The sequence below is a fragment of the Tenebrio molitor genome, chromosome 3, assembly GCF_963966145.1.
Source record: "Tenebrio molitor chromosome 3, icTenMoli1.1, whole genome shotgun sequence".
Classification (NCBI taxonomy): Eukaryota; Metazoa; Arthropoda; class Insecta; order Coleoptera; family Tenebrionidae; genus Tenebrio; species Tenebrio molitor.
In genome coordinates this window covers 16,894,957-16,913,061 of record NC_091048.1, presented here as the reverse complement: position 1 = coordinate 16,913,061, position 18,105 = coordinate 16,894,957, and the positions used below count along the sequence as shown (strand labels likewise).

Genomic DNA, 18,105 nt, shown 5'->3' with positions numbered 1-18,105 from the left:
ATGGCTTAACGTGACTTCCGAATCACGAGACAGAATATAGCCTTTTTTTTTCATTTTTTAATTTCGCCCTGGGTCGGAATCGAACCCGCGACCCTCGCGTCCCTGAGCCGAAACGGACTCCCTTAGGCTATATTCTGCTTAAGTATCGTCTTAATTGTGGTTAAATAGCCAAAATAATGTATTGAATACATTTATTTACACTTTACACATTCGTTTTCAACTCTAACTGAGAATATCTACTAACTAATGAAAGGTAAACTAGACTAGAAACATTATTTTATAATAAATGTTCTGTGTGCCTTCCGTTGGCATTTAAGCACATTTGAGTACGCCGCGCCGGTACCAATTTTCATAAACAGAATTCAGCATTTCCGGGTTTTTACGAATCTGGTTCGCGGCGTCTGTTACGCGTTTCTGGAGTTGGCTTTTTGTATTTATTTCAACTTCGTATACCAAATCTTTCGTGTGGCCCCAAAAATTAAAATCCAGAAGGGTTAAATGGAGGATCGGGGACGCCATCGTATTGGAATCAGTCAGAACCAACCTCACATAAATGCAGATGTAGCTCCACAAAAGTACAACGAGACGGAAGGACTCCTTTAGGAAAACGCTCGCCGTATGGTAGCCTTGCCGGTCTTGAATTACCACGTGTTTCGCCATAGAGTAAATGCAAATCGGCGTATTCTTGTTTCGTGAATTTCATAACTTTTTGAAGGATTCGCAAATTTTAAATTTAACTTGACAAATGTCATAGGTGTTGCAGGTACCGTTGCTAAAGAAATCGCAGCCAAGTAACCAGAATTACCTTTTTAAAACCGATTAATTCATTAGCGTACAGCAAATTTTGACCAAATTTTCAATTATTTTTATCTCGAAAACGAAAAGACTTTTATTAGAAACTTTTTTTGTGTATGAGTTCTACTCATCCTCACCTATTACTGGATTTCTTCTGGCAGGTTATATCGGGACCACCCTGTATTTGTATATTATAAAAAAAGTATTTCCTCATCTCATTTTATAATCCCTGATATATTCCCGCAAGAACTCTAGTCACTGGTTGCGATATTAAAGAGACCGTCCCAGGTAGACAGTGCCGAGGTGGCTTGACGGCGGTGCCGAGTTGGCCGGTTATCCATGGGCTACCGGTGCCGAGATGGCCTGTTGTACTTTATTGCAAATTTTACCTAGGTATAATAAAGTGCCGAGTTGGCGTCCGCCCGGCATAATCAGGCAGGGATTTTTTTTAAATTTGTGACAATCTAACCAAATTTTGAAATGACATTGACGACCAAAATTTATTGCTCGCGACAGTACATACACACTTTTTTGTAACTTCATTGTCTGTAAAATAAAATCTTTACGAAAAAAATACTTCATAAAATTTCAAAATATTAATCTGGTAACATTAATTTCTTTTTAGAATTTGCGTTTATAATACTACGTCTATAAACGTCATGCAGTAGGAGTCGTTTATGGCTTTATAAAAGTACACTGTACTTTAAGGATGAACTGGAGTAACAATCTCAGCAAAAAGTTGCGGAATTCTTATAATGCTATGAAACGTTTATTACGAGAAATCAATATTTGAAAAAAAGGTTTTTAATTTTTGGAAACGAATTGTAATGAATTGCAAGTAAATTTTGTGTTCATTTTCTTGATATTTAGATAATTACTTACATGTGATTTTACAATCTTTTGACTAACACTATGTCCTGCGTGAGCGACCAATGTTACGAAACGGCCGGGACGGCCGATACGACGCGGTGCGGGCGATGCGACCGGCGAGGGTTGGGTGTCCTACGTGCTGATTTGTGCTAGCGGCACGGCGCGGCGAGAGAGTGGTGATGACGATAGAGTCGTCGGTAACTAGTCACACAGTCTCGTAGAAAATGGGGTGGTCGAACAAACGTAAAATTTTAATGTGTGACAATGTGGTTTTAAAAATGCTAATTTTAAGACGTAGAAATAGGCCAAGGAAAAGAAATCCGACAAACATTATTTTTTTAGAAAGAATGAAATTTGGAGAGTTTCATCATTTATATAGACAATTAAGAACTTCTCCAAATTTATTTCATAATTATTGTAGAATGCTGCCTACAACATTTGACTATATAGTGAACGCGATAAAATCAGAAATTAGGTACAAGCCAACTAATTTTCAACGACCAATTTCAGTAGAAGAAAGGCTCATGTTAACTTTAAGGTAGGTTAAAAAAATGATTTTTACATTTTATCATTTTATTTTTATTTTTTGTTTAAAAAAATATAGGGTAGTTGCGCCAGTAATGGACACTGCACCAGTAATGGACACTTTTGAGTTAAATAAATTAATAACTTCTGAACTGTAACTCAATAGTTATTTTTGTATTAAGTGCGCAAAGTGATTGTTTTTTGTTGGGGCATGAGAATGAGTTTTTGGTCGAGACCGTCAGGTCGAGACTTCAAACTCATTCGAATGCGCCAACAAAACAATCATCTTGCGCACGAAATACAAACACTATTTTTTCTACAACAGCTTTTTAAAATTTTTGAATTTTTTAATTTTTGTAAAATTTTCCTTGGATGCTAAAATATTCGTCAAAAAGTTTCCTTGGGTGCTAAAATATAACTATTTTAGCATCCAAGGAAACTTTTTGACAAATATTTTTTCACTATCAAAAATGACATACTTTGCGACTTGATAACGATGCATAAATGTCACGTTTTTTTGACAGTTGTAGAAAAAATATTTTATTTTGTGGTTCCTCATATAGCTTAGGTAGTTAATTAAATTCGTGCACAATATAATTATTGTGTACTTCGTTATGTCCACCATCGGATTGTTGGCCACTGCTGTAGATCGAAGAAAGTGGTGAACAATATGGCGATGTGACTCGACTCGTCGTACTTGTTTGGGATAGATGAATCCTATTATGGAGGCTTTCGAGCTTTGTCAGTTCCTGACAGAGCAAATTTTGCACCTTGGTCCGAAAATTTAGTTTATTTATTGAAGGAAGTTGCTTGACATGCGGCAAAAGCGATTTAAAAAAGTTGAGGTCTTCATCGTCGTCATTTGAATTTTTTAGGAGTTCCAATTTTTTTGTCTCAAGTAGCAACATTTCTCGTTCAAAATTCCCTTCTTGTTGTGAGACTTTATTTAATTTCCGTTTTCTGGAAACAGCTACAGCTATTGGTTTTGTGGGGCTATTTGCGGCAGGCAGCGATTCTTCCAAGTGCTGTAGTTCCTTCTGTAAACGACTCATTTTCGATTTTCCTTTGCTAGTCGATGGTCCAAATTCTTCATTTTGCTGAGCCAATTCCTCTTGTTCCGCTTCTTGATGTTGTGACATACGTTCCTGCGAGTCTTGAGGCTCATATTCCTGCGATTCATCTTCCTGAAAATCTTGAAAATCACAATTTTCTTCCTGAGATGCAGGCAAATTTCCCTCAGTTTCTCTAGGAGTTGCTATTCGTTTCAAAAACTGCATGGCTTCAAAGTGGCACCATGATCCTGTGTAACGAAATGCTTCTGCTTCGTCACCTGATCTATATTTGCGGACCTTCTTTAACTCCTTCTTAAAGGTGTCACGTAAATTTTTCCACTTCCCTTTAACTGTTTCCTCTAGAAAAGAAAAAACATCACAATTAGAGGCTATAACAATAATTTTTGTTTCAGATACTTGGCCACGGGTATACAATTTAGACAAATTGCATATTCTTTTAGAATTTCAAAAAGTGCTGTGGCTGTTATTGTTGTGGAAGTATGTAAAATTATTTGGAATACACTGGTAATGGAGCATATGCCGGAACCCACGGTTTCATCTTTCAAAGACATTGCAAAAACATTTTGGGAAAGGTGGCAATTTCCTAATTGCATGGGGGCTATAGACGGCAAACATATCAGAATAAAAAAACCTGCAAATTCCGGCTCTATGTATTACTGCTACAAGAATTTTTACTCTATTGGTATGCTTGCTGTTACAGATGCTACCTATAAATTTGTTACGGTAAATGTAGGCTCCTACGGAAAAGACAGTGATGCTGGTGTATTTGATGCTTGTCCTTTACGACGTGGCATAGAATCAGGAAGAATTAATTTTCCAGAGGAAACAATATTACCAGGTTCAACAATTACAGCACCTTTTGTGTTTCTTGGGGATGAAGCGTTTCCACTCTCTGAATACCTTATGAGGCCTTTCCCCAGGAGTCAATTACAAGAGGGTGAAGAAAATGACACTTTTAATTATCGACTATCAAGGGCGAGAATGGTTGTAGAATGTTCATTTGGTAGCATAGTTTCAAAATTCCGAATTTTGGGAAAAGCAATAGAAACTAAAGTGGAAAATGCCGTGCACATTGTAAAGGCCATTACGTTGTTGCATAACATTATTATAGACTTTGAAGGAGTATCAGAATTTGACATAGAACAATTTAGAAATGCTAAAATTGACCCCCGGGCACATTGGAAATCGAGAAAAAAGAATAACGCGTCCACAAAGAAAGCTGCTTTTATAAGAAAAAAACTTTGCAGGTTTTTCACACTACGACCGATACAACGTGTATAGTTAAAACAATAATGTGCATTATACTCGTACCTTACATGCTACACTTTATATACTTTTATAAAGAGTTTTAAATAAATAATAGAATATGGTAAACTTTTTTAACTTACTTGTTTCCCCTAGTTCTTTGGCTATTCGAGTCCATTCTCTATCCACGAAGAGTCGATTATGGTACCTTCTATCAGTCATGTCCCAAAGTAAATTGGTCTTTCTAACTGCCACTATTAAAAGCTCAATAAATGATTCAGACATTGTAAACTTTTTAAATTAAATTCTGTTGGACCTGTTGACACTCGTATTCCACAGTAACTACTGACGAATACTAACAGAAAACTGAGAAGAGAATTTAAAAATATTGAAAAATAATAAATCCCAGGGTGGGGAATAATTTACAAGACATTGACAACGTAAGCAGAATTTTATTTTTGTGAAGATACTGTGTTCAACATCTGCGATATTTGTTCTTTTATTTCTTTTGCTCTTTTGTCCTCTTTCCGACAAGGGTAGATATTTATGAATTATTTTACTACAGTGTTGTAAATAATTAAATTATATTCCCTGGTTCAATGTTCGTCGCTTTCGCTTTACCGACAAAAGAACACATGTGCACCGTCGAAGATGCACCACTGACGGTTCGGGCGAATCGCAGGCGGAAAAATCAAAGAATTTGATCGCCTCTGCCGTCCGGATTTCGGACGAAACAATTTTACGACCAACGCGGCCGCACGTAGGACAGGGCTATAGTACTCCATGCTTTAATAAATCCGGTTCGGCCGCACCGCCCGCACCGTCGTAAGCTAGTCGCTCACGCAGGACGACGCGTAAGACTGTACGTGAGAGTAGGTAAAGAGAAGCACACTGAATTTCAATTTTCATTGATTTCTATTAAAGTTCTTAACGTAACTGTCGTAAAAAGTGCGATATGAGTCTAATGTTGCATACCGACGTCAATTATATGCATTTTGTTCACTTTTATTGAAATTAAAACAGATACATAACCTCAAAAACCGTGTTTTTCCACATATAATTAGCGATTACATGGAAAATCCTCGACCAACTTTTTTTGTAAATTCATTAGAAAATTCTACGATATCGATACTTTATGTGTGAAAAATTTAAGAAAAATTGGCCTTTTTGAAATATATTTTTTATCAATTTTTATGCGACCATTGCTCGATTTCTCATAAGAACACGTGTAAAATATCCCGAAACTTTAAAAGGTAATAACTTTAAAATTCCTCGATCAAATTTTTTTAAATTTGGCACAGTACTTCCGAATGGATGAAAGGACTATTATACCAATTTTAAGCAATTTTCGCCATTTTTCAATGTTACTCCAGTTCATCCTTAATGAAATTTTTATCAATATTTCAGTGTATTACACCAAAAAACTTCCAATATTAATGTTCAAACTCTACTTTTTAACATCTGTTGCAGATGTGGTTGCATCCGTTACCTTGAATTACCAATTAATACGAAATTCCCTAGAATTTGAAAATTTATTTTTTTTATTTAAAAATTAAAACAAGGGTGCAAATTGTAAAAAATAACATAAAAAACTGGTTTTATAAAGGTATTGGCGCACTCGTCCCATAGAAAACTCCCCTACGGGTCGTTTTCTACACCTGGGACTGGTGCGCCAAATCAGTCCTTTTAAAAGTCGTTCTTTAATATACTATTCCGTCATTATTGGAAATACCATTTTATGTAACTTTTACGAAGTAACATCCCATTCGGTAGACAAAATGAAGCATTTCCTAACTGGTCATATAAATAGCTAAAGTGCGTCTATCGATATTTTAAAACGACCTTTTGCTTCCTTCAGTGGTTTATTGCCCGCTAACAAAGATTGTCGTAAAAGTGGTGAATAACCGATCTCAATAATCCGCAGGTATAGTGCTTGTATCTTCCTAAGGAATTCTGACTTAAGCTCTAAATAAACCGAACAAAGACCCTACTTAAAGAAATTTATTGTCATATTGTGCCTGTCAATCACTAGAGGGTCTCCGACAAATATTTTGAGTACTACCCCAGGTAATTTTTTTCTCCGAGACCGGCTAGTGATTGACAGGTACAATATCACAATAAATTTCTTTAAGTAGGGTCTTTGTTCGGTTTATTTATGACTTAAGCCAAAATTCCTTAGGAAGATAAAAATACTATACCATCGAGAGTTTTTGTTACAGGATAGGTAAATAATCCCCTAGTAATGAGACCACCATAAACGACCCAAAATGTTAACTAGTGTTTAAAAAGTCGTTTCAAAATATCGATAGACGCACTTTACCTATTGTGAAAAAATGTGTACCTTAGACGTACATATGATACTGATTAAAAAATCTACTTGTTTAAATGGTGGTGCAAAAATGTATGTTCGCGATTATCCTACATCCAATCCATTGGTGTGATTCTGTTTTAAAGTTTACCAATATTGCTATATAGCAATGTTGTAGTTGCTATGATATGAAGTTATTGATTGGTTGGATCTATGCAAAATCAATATTGTTCAATAACAATATTGCTAAATTTTGAAACAGAATCGCACTAAATATACAGGATTAGTTAAAAGTATGGAATGGGCGGTTTATTTCCGTAAATATAAACTTCATAACAAAATGTCTTTAACACGTTCGCTACCGCCATTTAAAAAAAAAAACTTTTGCGACAGACCACTTCGCTTTTTTTGGAAAACTAGCAAGTTAACAATATTTTGAAACTTACTTGAAGATTATTTTGTCAAAAAATTGTAAATTTTAGTTTATAGTGCTATGGCTCAAATGTGAGACAATGGTCTATAGTAATAATTTTGACCAATATACCATGTGCCCCATATATGAGACATGAATCTGAATTCTAAGAAAATTAAAATAAAGTAACTAAATCTATTCCAATACAAAATAAAGTTGGTAAACATTTGCAACATTTGCTTTTCAGTCGAAGAAGGATTCCAATCACTGCCAGAATCTTGATATGGTTCTTCATGGGGATTGTCATTACTTTCATAGTCGGAATTAAAATCTTCAAAAAATTTATTTGCTTCTTCTTGCAATTCAGCTTCTGTTAGGCGTTCTATTTTTGAAGACATGACACAGTTATAATTAATTTCAAATTTACAATCAATGCAACGAGGATTTCTTAACGAAGGGATGAACTGTGAAAACAAACAACATAACCGCTAAAGAAAAGCCGAGACCGCGCGACACACATGTGAGTCACACATTCGCTTAGACCTCTCCGCAGTATCAAGTCTCTAGCAACAGACTATACAGAGAAATTTTACATGATGTACAATGGCATTGTCGGCTCATATATGAGCCAGCGGTCTATAATGAAAAACCATCCGATTCATATATGAGCCGCGCGGTAGCGAACGTGTTAATAAAAGTTTTTTTTACTCATTACCTACCTCGTTGTTTTTGTGTGTCAACGCATTTCCATGGAAACGTATTTTTTTTTTTATTGGCAACCAAGTATTTTTTTTGCTGATTTTTATTCCTCCTTTTTTTCTTCAAATGATTTGATATTTTTTTCCTATGCTTTAATGACAAAATTTTAGAGAAAATGCTCATAATACTTTTTCTAATTTGCTGTTTTAACAAAGCTATTAACACATCCGAAATCTAGGAACTATTTTCAGTTAGTAACACACATTGCCGGCAGCAAATTGACTCTGGTATTATCTCCTATTTGCCGCATTTCTGGATAATTCATCTTTAATTGCAATTTCACTTGCGAAAAATAACAATTACCTATGTTTAGTCTAGATTCAAATTTAGAATTTTACTTTAAATGTTAACCATGAAATAAATGTGTCACCATGTCACCAACTGTCATAAAATTCCCTAAATTACCAAAATTGATTTTATTTGTAAAAAAACATGTATTTAATATGCAAATTAGAAAAAATAGCATAAAAAATTCGTTTTATAAAATTTAAGAGCACTGGTCATTTACAGGCACTCCTGCTTGCAGCAGTCGTGTTTTAATATAAGTTTTATAAAACTCATGTTTTAATATACTATTTTCTAATTCAGTTACGAAAAGCAACCATTGTGATATGTCATTTTAGTTGTCAAACGTGCTTCATTTAATAACTAGTCAAAAAAATGACATTATATTATCACTAGTGTTAAAAAGTGACATTAGTATTATTATCCCGGAAAATTATTGAAATAGCAGATTTAAACAGAATTTTAATTAGAATGTGTGCTTTTCGTAACTAAATTAGAAAAAATCTTCTATGAAACACGTCGCAAAATAGCTATTCTTTTGCAGCTCGTTGCATAAATAGCTATTATCCACTCAAATAAAACTTAACTCAAAGTAAATGTTCAAACTGAAGACTAAGGGCCAGTTTACAGAAGCGAAATTAAGTTAATCGTAATCAAATGTGAGATTAACTGAACGAGTGATCAGATTGAACCAGTCAAAGTTTTGGATTCATGGATGCGATTACGCGCATAAAATTAATTAATTCCAATTAAATATTTATTTCTCTTTCTATAAACTGGCCCTTAATCTGTCACAAAAATTACGTAACGAATTTTGCAGCCAGTTAGGTGATACTTCTTCAATTTCATGCCGGATTCTGGCTTCCAGGTTGCAAATTTTGTGGTTTCTCTTTGTAAATTTTATTTTTTAAATGACCCCAGAGGAAAAAATCTAGGGGACTCAAATTAGGCGACCTGGCAGGCAATTCAATAGATCCCCGACGTACTATCCAACGCGCCGTCTTGCTGAAACCAAACATTGCGATTTGCCATTCCCTGTCGATCTTCATCCGGAAATAAATGTGCAATGTCAGGTACTTATAATGTGATCACGTAATAGGTTTAGGAATCTAACTGCTGTCAAATTTCCATCTATCATCTATAAAGTACCTATGGACCTATTGGGCAATATTAATAAAACGTAGCAAATGCTTTTGCTAGCTATTTTATAAGCAATTGCTTTAAGTGATATTAATAAAAGTGTAGTAAATGCTAGTGAGACCTGGTTAGTAAATGCTTTTGCTCGTTTTAGAAAGCATTTGCTTAACGATATTAGGATTTGCTTCTTTTACTATTAATAAAGTTTAGCATTTGCTTGAAATAGTAAGCAATTGCTAGGATAAATGACATTCTCCTTCGTGTCGTACTAGTAGTTATAAATCGGCTGTTAAAGCACCATAAAAGTATGTTCCAAGTGCCAAGAAACCGTAAATTTTACAAAGAAAGGAAAGACAATACCATTACAAGAGAAGATGATGTAAAATTGTTTCATTTCCGAAATGAAAGTGTTCAGTGGATTGCTGATTTTCTTGGGAATGGCGCTGAAGAAACTCGTGGTAGTACTTTATCTTCGGTGATGAAAATAAAAATATTGTTGCGATATGTGGCTGATCCAAGTATAAAAAATTAAATTATTCATAGAGTAATAAATAGTGTTAAACTATTTATAGGATTTCAGATTGGGGTAGCTGAACTCATGGAAGTAAGTCAACCAATTGTATCGAATGTTGTAAAATTTGTCACGGGAAAAATTATAGACAAGGCACCACTTTGGATACATTTTCCTGGCGCCCCGCGTTGAACGGCAAGCAATTACCTACCTGTCAAGTCACTAGCATATGCTTTCGTCAAGAGGATTTCTTTATTAATACCAAAACAAGCAATTGCTAGAAGCAAAAGCTTTTACTTTAAAGCAAATGCTAATGCTAAGTAGCAAATGCTTGGAAGCATTTGCTTATTTTTATTAATATTACCCATTATGTGGTGCTCCAGCTACCAGCTACCAGCCCAGACATTAAGTTTTTGGGGATGCTGTGTATGGTGTGATCAGTAGCGACAGTTTTGTCTGTTTACAAACCCATTTAGACAAAACGTGGCTTCACCAGAAAATAAAATGTGCTTTAGACAATTTGAATTATTATTATCAAGCATGAAATTGAAGAAATATCATCTAACTGGCTGCAAAATTCGTCGCGTAATTTTTGTGATAAATTAGGTTATTGTCAAGCTGCAGGGAGTGCGTAAAGTATTTTATTTTCACTTTAGTATAATTGCATAATAACTCCTAGGATACGAAATACGTAAACATGTCCATAACAACCGGGGCATAATACAGGGCGTAATAAGAATAAGCGGGCGTAATGAATTAATAACGCCCTCATCAATTCATAATTGCAAAGATGCCAATTTTTTTTTTAAAGAACACGTGAAAAATAAAATCTTGTATGCACCACGGCGTCACCGAATGATTACGCCCATCGAATGATATCCATCTCTCGGGCTAAAGCCCTCGAGTTGGATTCATCGTTCTCCGGACGTAATCGTCGTTGTAACGCCATTGGTGCATAAATAGCTAATGAGCATTTTCTCTAAAATTTTGTTATTAAATCATAGGAAAAAATATCAAGTCATTTGAAGAAAAAAAGGAGGAATAAAAATCACCAATAAATTATTTGGTTGGCAATAAAAAAAAATACGTGCCCATGGAAATGCGTTGACAGACAAAAACAACTAGTAGGCTAAGAAATGGAGAATAATGAGTAAAAAAACTTTTATTAAAGAAATTTTGTTATAAAGTTCATATTTACGGAAATGAACCGCCCATTCCATACTTTTGATTAACCTGTATATTAGCCGTTCACGTATCACGATTGTTTTAAACACGCAACAGGCCAAGATATTTTTTTGTTAGATTGACGTCAGGTCATTGTCAAGGTACTTCATTCTTTTATAATTGAATAATCACATGGCACAAATTTTATCTATACTCGTATACCTACCAACAGAATTTATTTTTAAATCATGATTACATTTTTACAATCACATAAATGCTATATATAAAATTGTGTACCTACACGTAAATGTAACATTTACAAAATTTTAAATATTATGTATAAAGTGAACCAGTCATATATAGTAAAACTATACAAAATACTAAGGCATATCTTTTAGGCACAGTAAATAGACACCAATGGCAGCTATACATTTTGACACCTCTGGATAAATAAATGTGCTACAAGGTGATTAACTAAAACCCCCATAATGTATGTGCACATAAAGTTTTTCTTCAAAGTAACGTTAACAGAAACCTTATTTTTTCAATCCACGTTTTAGCCAAATCACCTTGTAGTTCTTATATTCAATAGGCTTTGACTTCCTACAAAAAAATGCATACCGCAAAGTATACAATATCCCTACAACATTACACCCAGATCACCTAGATCAATAACTTTTTCATTCCTGGTATTTCTGAAGATGATAGATTTCTAGAAATTAAGATGAAAAACAAACAAATTGACAACTGATCTGATCTTTAATCCGATTAAATCCTTTCCGTCACGATCAAAAATAATTAAAATGTATTGTTTGTACGTTAGAAAACTTAATTAATACTTTAGGCTGTGGTGACATGTGCTATCTTGTCATGTTTTAATTTATTTCATTTAGGTTAACAAAATTGTATTTAAAAAATCATAATACAATCAGTATTGCGGCCAAGCCGAAAAAAAAAAACTGTGAACCATATTACAGGGTCATTATAAATGATATAAATCTGTCCACTAGTTTTGTCTAACGTTGCGAGGGTAGCGGCACATCCAAAATTTGTGTGGGTTTTCAACGCCAACTACGATGGGACAATCATTTATAATGAGCCTGTATATGATTGCAACAAGGCTGAGTATAATTGGTTGCAGACCTAAAATTATATTCCAAATATGGTGCGATCAAATTAATTTGTAATAGAGTCATCCATGGATTTGAATCCGTATGTCTTTGCGATTAATATGTTGAGATCTAACGTGTGTTTCATGCTGTGTTTATTCGAACGTGGAGTTCAAGTAACGACATATGATTTCGGATTCATGGATAACTCGATTACAAATTAATTTGATCGCTCTTTACATAAATTCATGTCACGACAGTTTTCTACGTAAAAAATTTCAGTAAACTGAGATAAAAATATCAACTTTATAATCCTCAATATGAGTATTTTTTAATATTAACGAGCTTTATGTATTTTGAGAATTTCAGGCAGTATTACCTATACCCCGCATGTGTTTGAAAATGATAAATTCTAACAATAAGTAACGTAAAGTGAACTTATACATCATAATGAAATAAATTAAAAAATTGTGGTTAACTTAAATTAAAGAGACGTTTTTTTCAATGATTCAATTAACGTAATTGTTGATTTTATAGTCCTCTGTAACTCCTCATTGCGAAAACCGTACTTAATATGTAAAGGCCAGAAAGGACGAGACCTAGTATCTGCAAATGAAGAAAAAAGTTGAATTGAGATCTGAGTTCTCAAGTTGCATATTTTTGGTTTACTTACAGCTGCTGCGAAATACGGTTCATAATCTCTTCCGTAATTCCGCTTCTTGTAATTGACTTCAATGATTAACGTTAGACTTGCAGCCAAATAAAGAATGAAGGCGAAACCGTGGTAAACCACTTCCTGTTGGATTAAGAAGACTTGAATAGAACGATTGTGCTTATCTTCAAGGACTTACGTAAACAGTCTTGGAAATTATCGACGCCGTTGATATGGATATAAGGCAAGATAATAAAAGTGTAAATGTTCCTATGAGAAACGTAACGGCCATCAGTAAAAAGAATGTTTCAGGTGTTTGGTCGATTTGGTGGCTGCCTAGATAGTAGTCGCGGTAGTAATAACTAACCAATCCTACCACAACGATGCCCAAAATCTGAAATGAAGACAAGGGACATTATTCATCATCGACCTCGAGGTGTGCTTGACACAACTTTCTCTCTAGCCGAGGCGACCTAGACCCTCTTTATTGTAGCGCCATATGGAGTATAAAACCAAGAGTGAAGTCATGAAGTTCACGGCCGGCTTACTTATTCAAAAACAATTTATAACACACATACAAAAGGTAAAATTAGTACATATATTAAAGAGAGTTGGCTCCATCCTGGTTCTTAGGGGCGTTTTTCGATGATAATTGGCTGCATTTTTATTGTCAAAATTATCAATATCTGCGTTAAATAAAATTGCTCATTAACAAAATGTTTCTAGAGTGAAAATAAAATATAAATATTATGCTAACTATTTAAGTTTGCTTGAATTACCTTCACAAATTTTGTGAAAACCAACTCAAATCTAACTCTCAAACACTCCCCTAGGAACCACGATCGAGCCTACTTTCTCTACCACTCTAACAAAATGTGGAAAAATTTAAATGCATTTTCGAAACTCATTTTTTAAAGAGCACCCAAACTAAAAAAATTGGGTAGTAGAACTAGAGAAAAAGCTGTTTTTGCAGCGATTTTTATGTATTACAACTTCTCAAAAAAACTTTTGAAGTAGGTAGGTTGGCACACATGAGCAATTGGTTAAATAAAATTTCGCATTGTTACTACTAATACACAGGTTAGGTATCGTGCGTTCATTTAACGCCAACTTTGAGGATAAATTAAATGAACGCAGGATATAAATGCCAAGAGTTAAGTTTAGAGGTTAGTTTTTTGTGGTACCTATTATTATAACCAGTGTAGTAGATAGGCTACAAAACATGTGGGTAAACAATAAACACAGTTCACATAATGGGAGTCCATGATTTATTTTCTTAACGTTGGACACACTGTTTGATCTCCGTCACTAAACTACCTGACATGCGGACCTATCAAAATGAACATAACATGTTGCTGAATTTTCCGCGATGTCTGAATATTCTTCTATCGCAAACTACTAAAACTGACAACAATGCACTAGACATTGACGCTATTTATAACCTCAAACTTAGAAAAACATAACGTAATTTAACAGACAGCTTTACTACCAAATTAAATGCAAACGTTCTATGGCCTCCCATTATGCCAAAACAACGTGAATTCATTTTACTTCAGTGGTACGGTGTCATCAAGAATGACTGAATCTGTTGGTAACAATGAAATTTGCCAAGTTAATTGAAATTTACCATCAAAGGTTTATTTTTGTAATAGCATAAACATAACCGGCATAACCAAAAATATTTTTAATTTTAATGTCGTCTCAAGTTAAAAAATCCGGTGAATGCCAATTACCAGACAAAAAACACCAGTACTTTTTAATTGTTTCATTGCCAACAGACTCTCTCATTGTTGATCACGCTGTAGATTATAATATGTATAATATGCGCTGGTAATTGCTTTTTGTACGGTTTCTCGTAAATTTCCCAGGATATGAATTAAACAGTATTTTTTAAATGAGGGAATAAAAATAAGTCTAAGGCGTTTAACTCTACAATAACTATTTTTTATACAAAATTTTTTATCGACCCACTCGATCATTATAAAATTAAGAGGTTTAAAAATGACAATATTGTCAACAGAAATTGGTAACTTAAAGTGCCTACCAATCTATGTAAAAGAGTTTCACCCAATGATGATCACTAGATGTGTACACTTATTTTTGTTAGTTTTCATTTCCAGCCTACAAGTTTAGGTATGTTTAATATTTGCGAAATTATAAACAAATACCTAATTGTCTTGCTGATTTTTTTTTAAATCATTAGCATTAATTAAATTAAATGATTCGACATTGTTAAAAGTTAGTGGGATTTTTTTTTAAACGAACGGAAAGCGTGTTTCCAAAAATAGCACATTTACCGTTTTCATAAAAACAATTTTATAGTTGATTAGTGCAATATAGGGTTTTACGGTCATGCAGAGTGCGCATAATCCTCCGTGCAAATTACTATTCTTGTAAAATTCACGATTTTAACTGGACGTGGTGGTAACGCAGCGGAATCACTGACGTCAGTTTCTATTTTAAAATAACTGATATTTTGTAAATATTTCTTACCAATTGAGCAAGTTTCAGAAGGCCTGGCCATGTTTTTAAATATCCCGTGTTGAGGATGATTGCGGATGTGGTTGTGGTGGTGGTGGTCCTAGTTACCGTAACCGTGTGAGACATTTTCATAGATTAACTCTGAAATGCGAATATTTTTGGCATGATTTAGAAACATGATATACGTGTCGAAGGAAAGCTTCGGTGGATATTTCTGCCCAAGCCTACCCTCTCGTTCTTTAAAAAACCTTATTTATAAGACACGTTGTTATTCTTGGGCTAAATGGGTCATCGACAACGTCACGCTGCAAGATGTGTTATACACATAAATTTCAATTATGACAAATTCAGACAGTCGCTAACAGATCTAAATCGAAAAATTATTTTTGGGTGACGTGTTTAACTTACACTAAAAATATGGCCTATTGGGAAAACGAGCGGAAAGCTGAGGCTGAAATGGGGAACTGAGCTACAAAAAAATAATGCACTGTGTACCTACGACATAAATATAACTCATCCAGTATAAATAAGTATTACTCAAAAGTTGCTTGGAATAAAATGTATCTCAGATCCGAATCCGGCGAGTTACCAGCAATGATTCAAAAAATTTATTTATTAGCCTAAATTAGTAGATATAAACAGGAATGTTTAGAACAACACTTTTAACGCGATTGTAAATATTTCAGTTTGGTTTTATGGTCAGATTCCTTCGAATTGTGTTTAAATTTTTGGCACCAATACGATTGATAGGAATTCCAATTACATGCAAGACACTGCAAGCGATCATCTATTTTTACTTAACAAGTTTATCTTACAAATGCTCGTACTTGTTTTTACACAAACCAATCGTTAATTTGCACTAATTTGAAAAATAAATTTTGAATGACTAACTAATGGCTTTTTTGCGTCTTAATTAATGATGCGGGGCCGGGTGTTGAAAGGATCAACTCATTATCATCTCTGCTTTAACACTATTTGAAAGGATTATGACTAAAACAGTTATCAATTCGTAAAATAAATATTACAATGCTTACAGTCGACGAAATGGGAGTGTTTGAACGTGTTGATAAAATCCACCACGGGCTTGAGTCACTGGAAGCGGATCGATCGGCTTTTCTTGCAAAAGAAGCAACAAACGATTGATTTACCTACTTCGAATTTAAAATTTACGGTTCACTTCGAGACTGCGTTTATCGTGGTTAGATTACATTGTATTACTAATGTTATTTTTAATGATTGAATTACCTGTTGGAGTTTTGTTTATGGTTGGTGGGTGTAACCTCGCCGATCCGACTACGAAAGCCCACGAATGTCTGGAAACACACTGATTCGCGTCGAAGCACCAACGTCGTTCTATTTTCATTATTCGCCCACAAGGTGGGATCGGCTTATTTATTTCGGTTATTAGAAAAATCAATCGGAAAATCGTTTAACAGAAAAAAACACGAGATAATCACTTCCCAAACGGATTCCAGATCACGAACCGTTTCGGGGAAGTAATGTGTTGCCGGTCAAATCAGCTTTGTTTTAATAAATGCATAAATTTACGACTAAATATTTTTGATTTAAATATGCAAAATTTAAAAACATTTAAATCGAAAGTAGTTGATTTGAAATGCCACGTAACGGAAATAACTTCTTTTCTTATCTGTAATGGGTGAGATATTGAAACAATTAAAGAAAAGTTATCGTTGTAGCTATATCATTAAATATGTTATGGGCAGTATATGGCAATTGCCACAGAAGTGCATAAATGACAAATTAAACGTAATAAATCGATGCTTTTTATTAAAGAAAAAGATATGGTTGCTGACAAGAAAGAAAATTGCCGAAACCGTTAAAAAAATCAATAATAATCAAACATTTATATTTCTAGTCAGTCATGGTGAATTAATATTTTATTTTTATAAAAAAAAATATTGTTTGATTTATTACCTGTTAAAATGGTGGATGCACTATAATAGAACATCATTCAATCTTGCCAAATGAGCAATTCTAAAATAATATATACCAGATGAGCAACAATAACTGTTTCAGTTGGTAATAAGCAGTTTTACATGAAATTTTCAAGACTGTGAATTGTACTATCGCTGGCCAAAAAAAGCTCGTAGGTACAGCCAAAATTTTAGTATTGTAAATCAAAGTCTACAACGTCAAACGTTATTATCAGTGTCAAAGTCAATGCGAAAAAATGGGTTTAACTGAACAAAAACAAACTATAGCCCAACGTTTAAGAGACGGCATTTCGATACGGGCAATTGCTGCTAAGGTTGGTGTTGATAAAGGTACCGTTTTATTGGCCAAACAAAAAATCAAACCTTATGCTTACAGAACCTTTATTAAAAAAGTGATCTTTACACAACTCAAATTTTTAATTTTTGGATCCCTTGTTCTGTCATCTGTGTACGAGGTTTTTTTTTTGGCCAGCGATAGTACCTATTTCGGTTTGTTTTATTGACATTATTGACAGCTGGCATACATTTCAAATTTAAACGTCTTGGTTTTTGTAATCTTCTAAAGTTTGTCCAGCGAGAGATTGATTGGCATAAAAATCACTAAATTCTACGTAGAGAAAGGAGTATCTAGCGCACGTAAAATTTGAAATATATCGTTCAAGCAGTAACATTTTTGCCCTGAAATTATGTTCTAATTAATGCATTCTAGTGCATTTTCTAGTGTTGGGTTAATTTAATACAATTTAAAATCTCCCAATCTCTCGCTGGACGAAGTATATTAATAAAATTGTTTTCTTGTTGGAATATGACATAAAAGTCACCAA

At 34.1% G+C, this 18,105-nt stretch overlaps 2 protein-coding genes across 6 annotated transcripts; both read right to left on the bottom strand.

Moving 5' to 3' along the window:
• Positions 1-2,762: 2,762 nt before the first annotated feature.
• Positions 2,763-4,730, bottom strand: LOC138125889 (uncharacterized). Its single transcript, XM_069041444.1, has 2 exons — positions 4,652-4,730; positions 2,763-3,601 (listed from the first exon to the last, which is right to left on the bottom strand). Exons 1-2 carry the CDS (start codon positions 4,728-4,730, stop codon positions 2,763-2,765), a joined length of 918 nt encoding a protein of 305 aa, XP_068897545.1.
• A 6,573-nt stretch (positions 4,731-11,303) lies between these two features.
• Positions 11,304-16,713, bottom strand: LOC138125271 (CKLF-like MARVEL transmembrane domain-containing protein 8). 5 transcript variants are annotated; one of them, XM_069040507.1, is made up of 6 exons: positions 16,572-16,713; positions 16,361-16,442; positions 15,339-15,467; positions 13,045-13,239; positions 12,867-12,989; positions 11,304-12,799 (listed from the first exon to the last, which is right to left on the bottom strand). In XM_069040507.1, the coding sequence occupies exons 3-6, from the start codon at positions 15,456-15,458 to the stop codon at positions 12,725-12,727; spliced, it is 513 nt and encodes a 170-aa protein (XP_068896608.1). In that variant the 5' UTR covers positions 15,459-15,467; positions 16,361-16,442; positions 16,572-16,713; the 3' UTR covers positions 11,304-12,724. The 5 variants fall into 5 exon arrangements, with proteins under 5 accessions (XP_068896608.1, XP_068896609.1, XP_068896607.1 ...); XM_069040508.1 differs by having other exon boundaries at positions 16,361-16,437; positions 16,572-16,692; XM_069040506.1 differs by having other exon boundaries at positions 16,361-16,510; positions 16,572-16,670.
• Positions 16,714-18,105: the final 1,392 nt, after the last annotated feature.

Coding starts and splice junctions, on each gene's coding strand:
- LOC138125889 (XM_069041444.1), bottom strand. CDS start 4,730: ATGACTGATAGAAGGTACCATAATCGACTCTTCGTGGATAGAGAATGG. Junction 3,602..4,651: donor CAAAGAACTAGGGGAAACAA/GTAAGTTAAAAA, acceptor TTTCTTTTCTAG/AGGAAACAGTTAAAGGGAAG.
- LOC138125271 (XM_069040507.1), bottom strand. CDS start 15,458: ATGAAAATGTCTCACACGGTTACGGTAACTAGGACCACCACCACCACA. Junction 13,240..15,338: donor TTCTGAAACTTGCTCAATTG/GTAAGAAATATT, acceptor TCTTCATTTCAG/ATTTTGGGCATCGTTGTGGT. Junction 12,800..12,866: donor AACCGTATTTCGCAGCAGCT/GTAAGTAAACCA, acceptor CTTCATTTGCAG/ATACTAGGTCTCGTCCTTTC.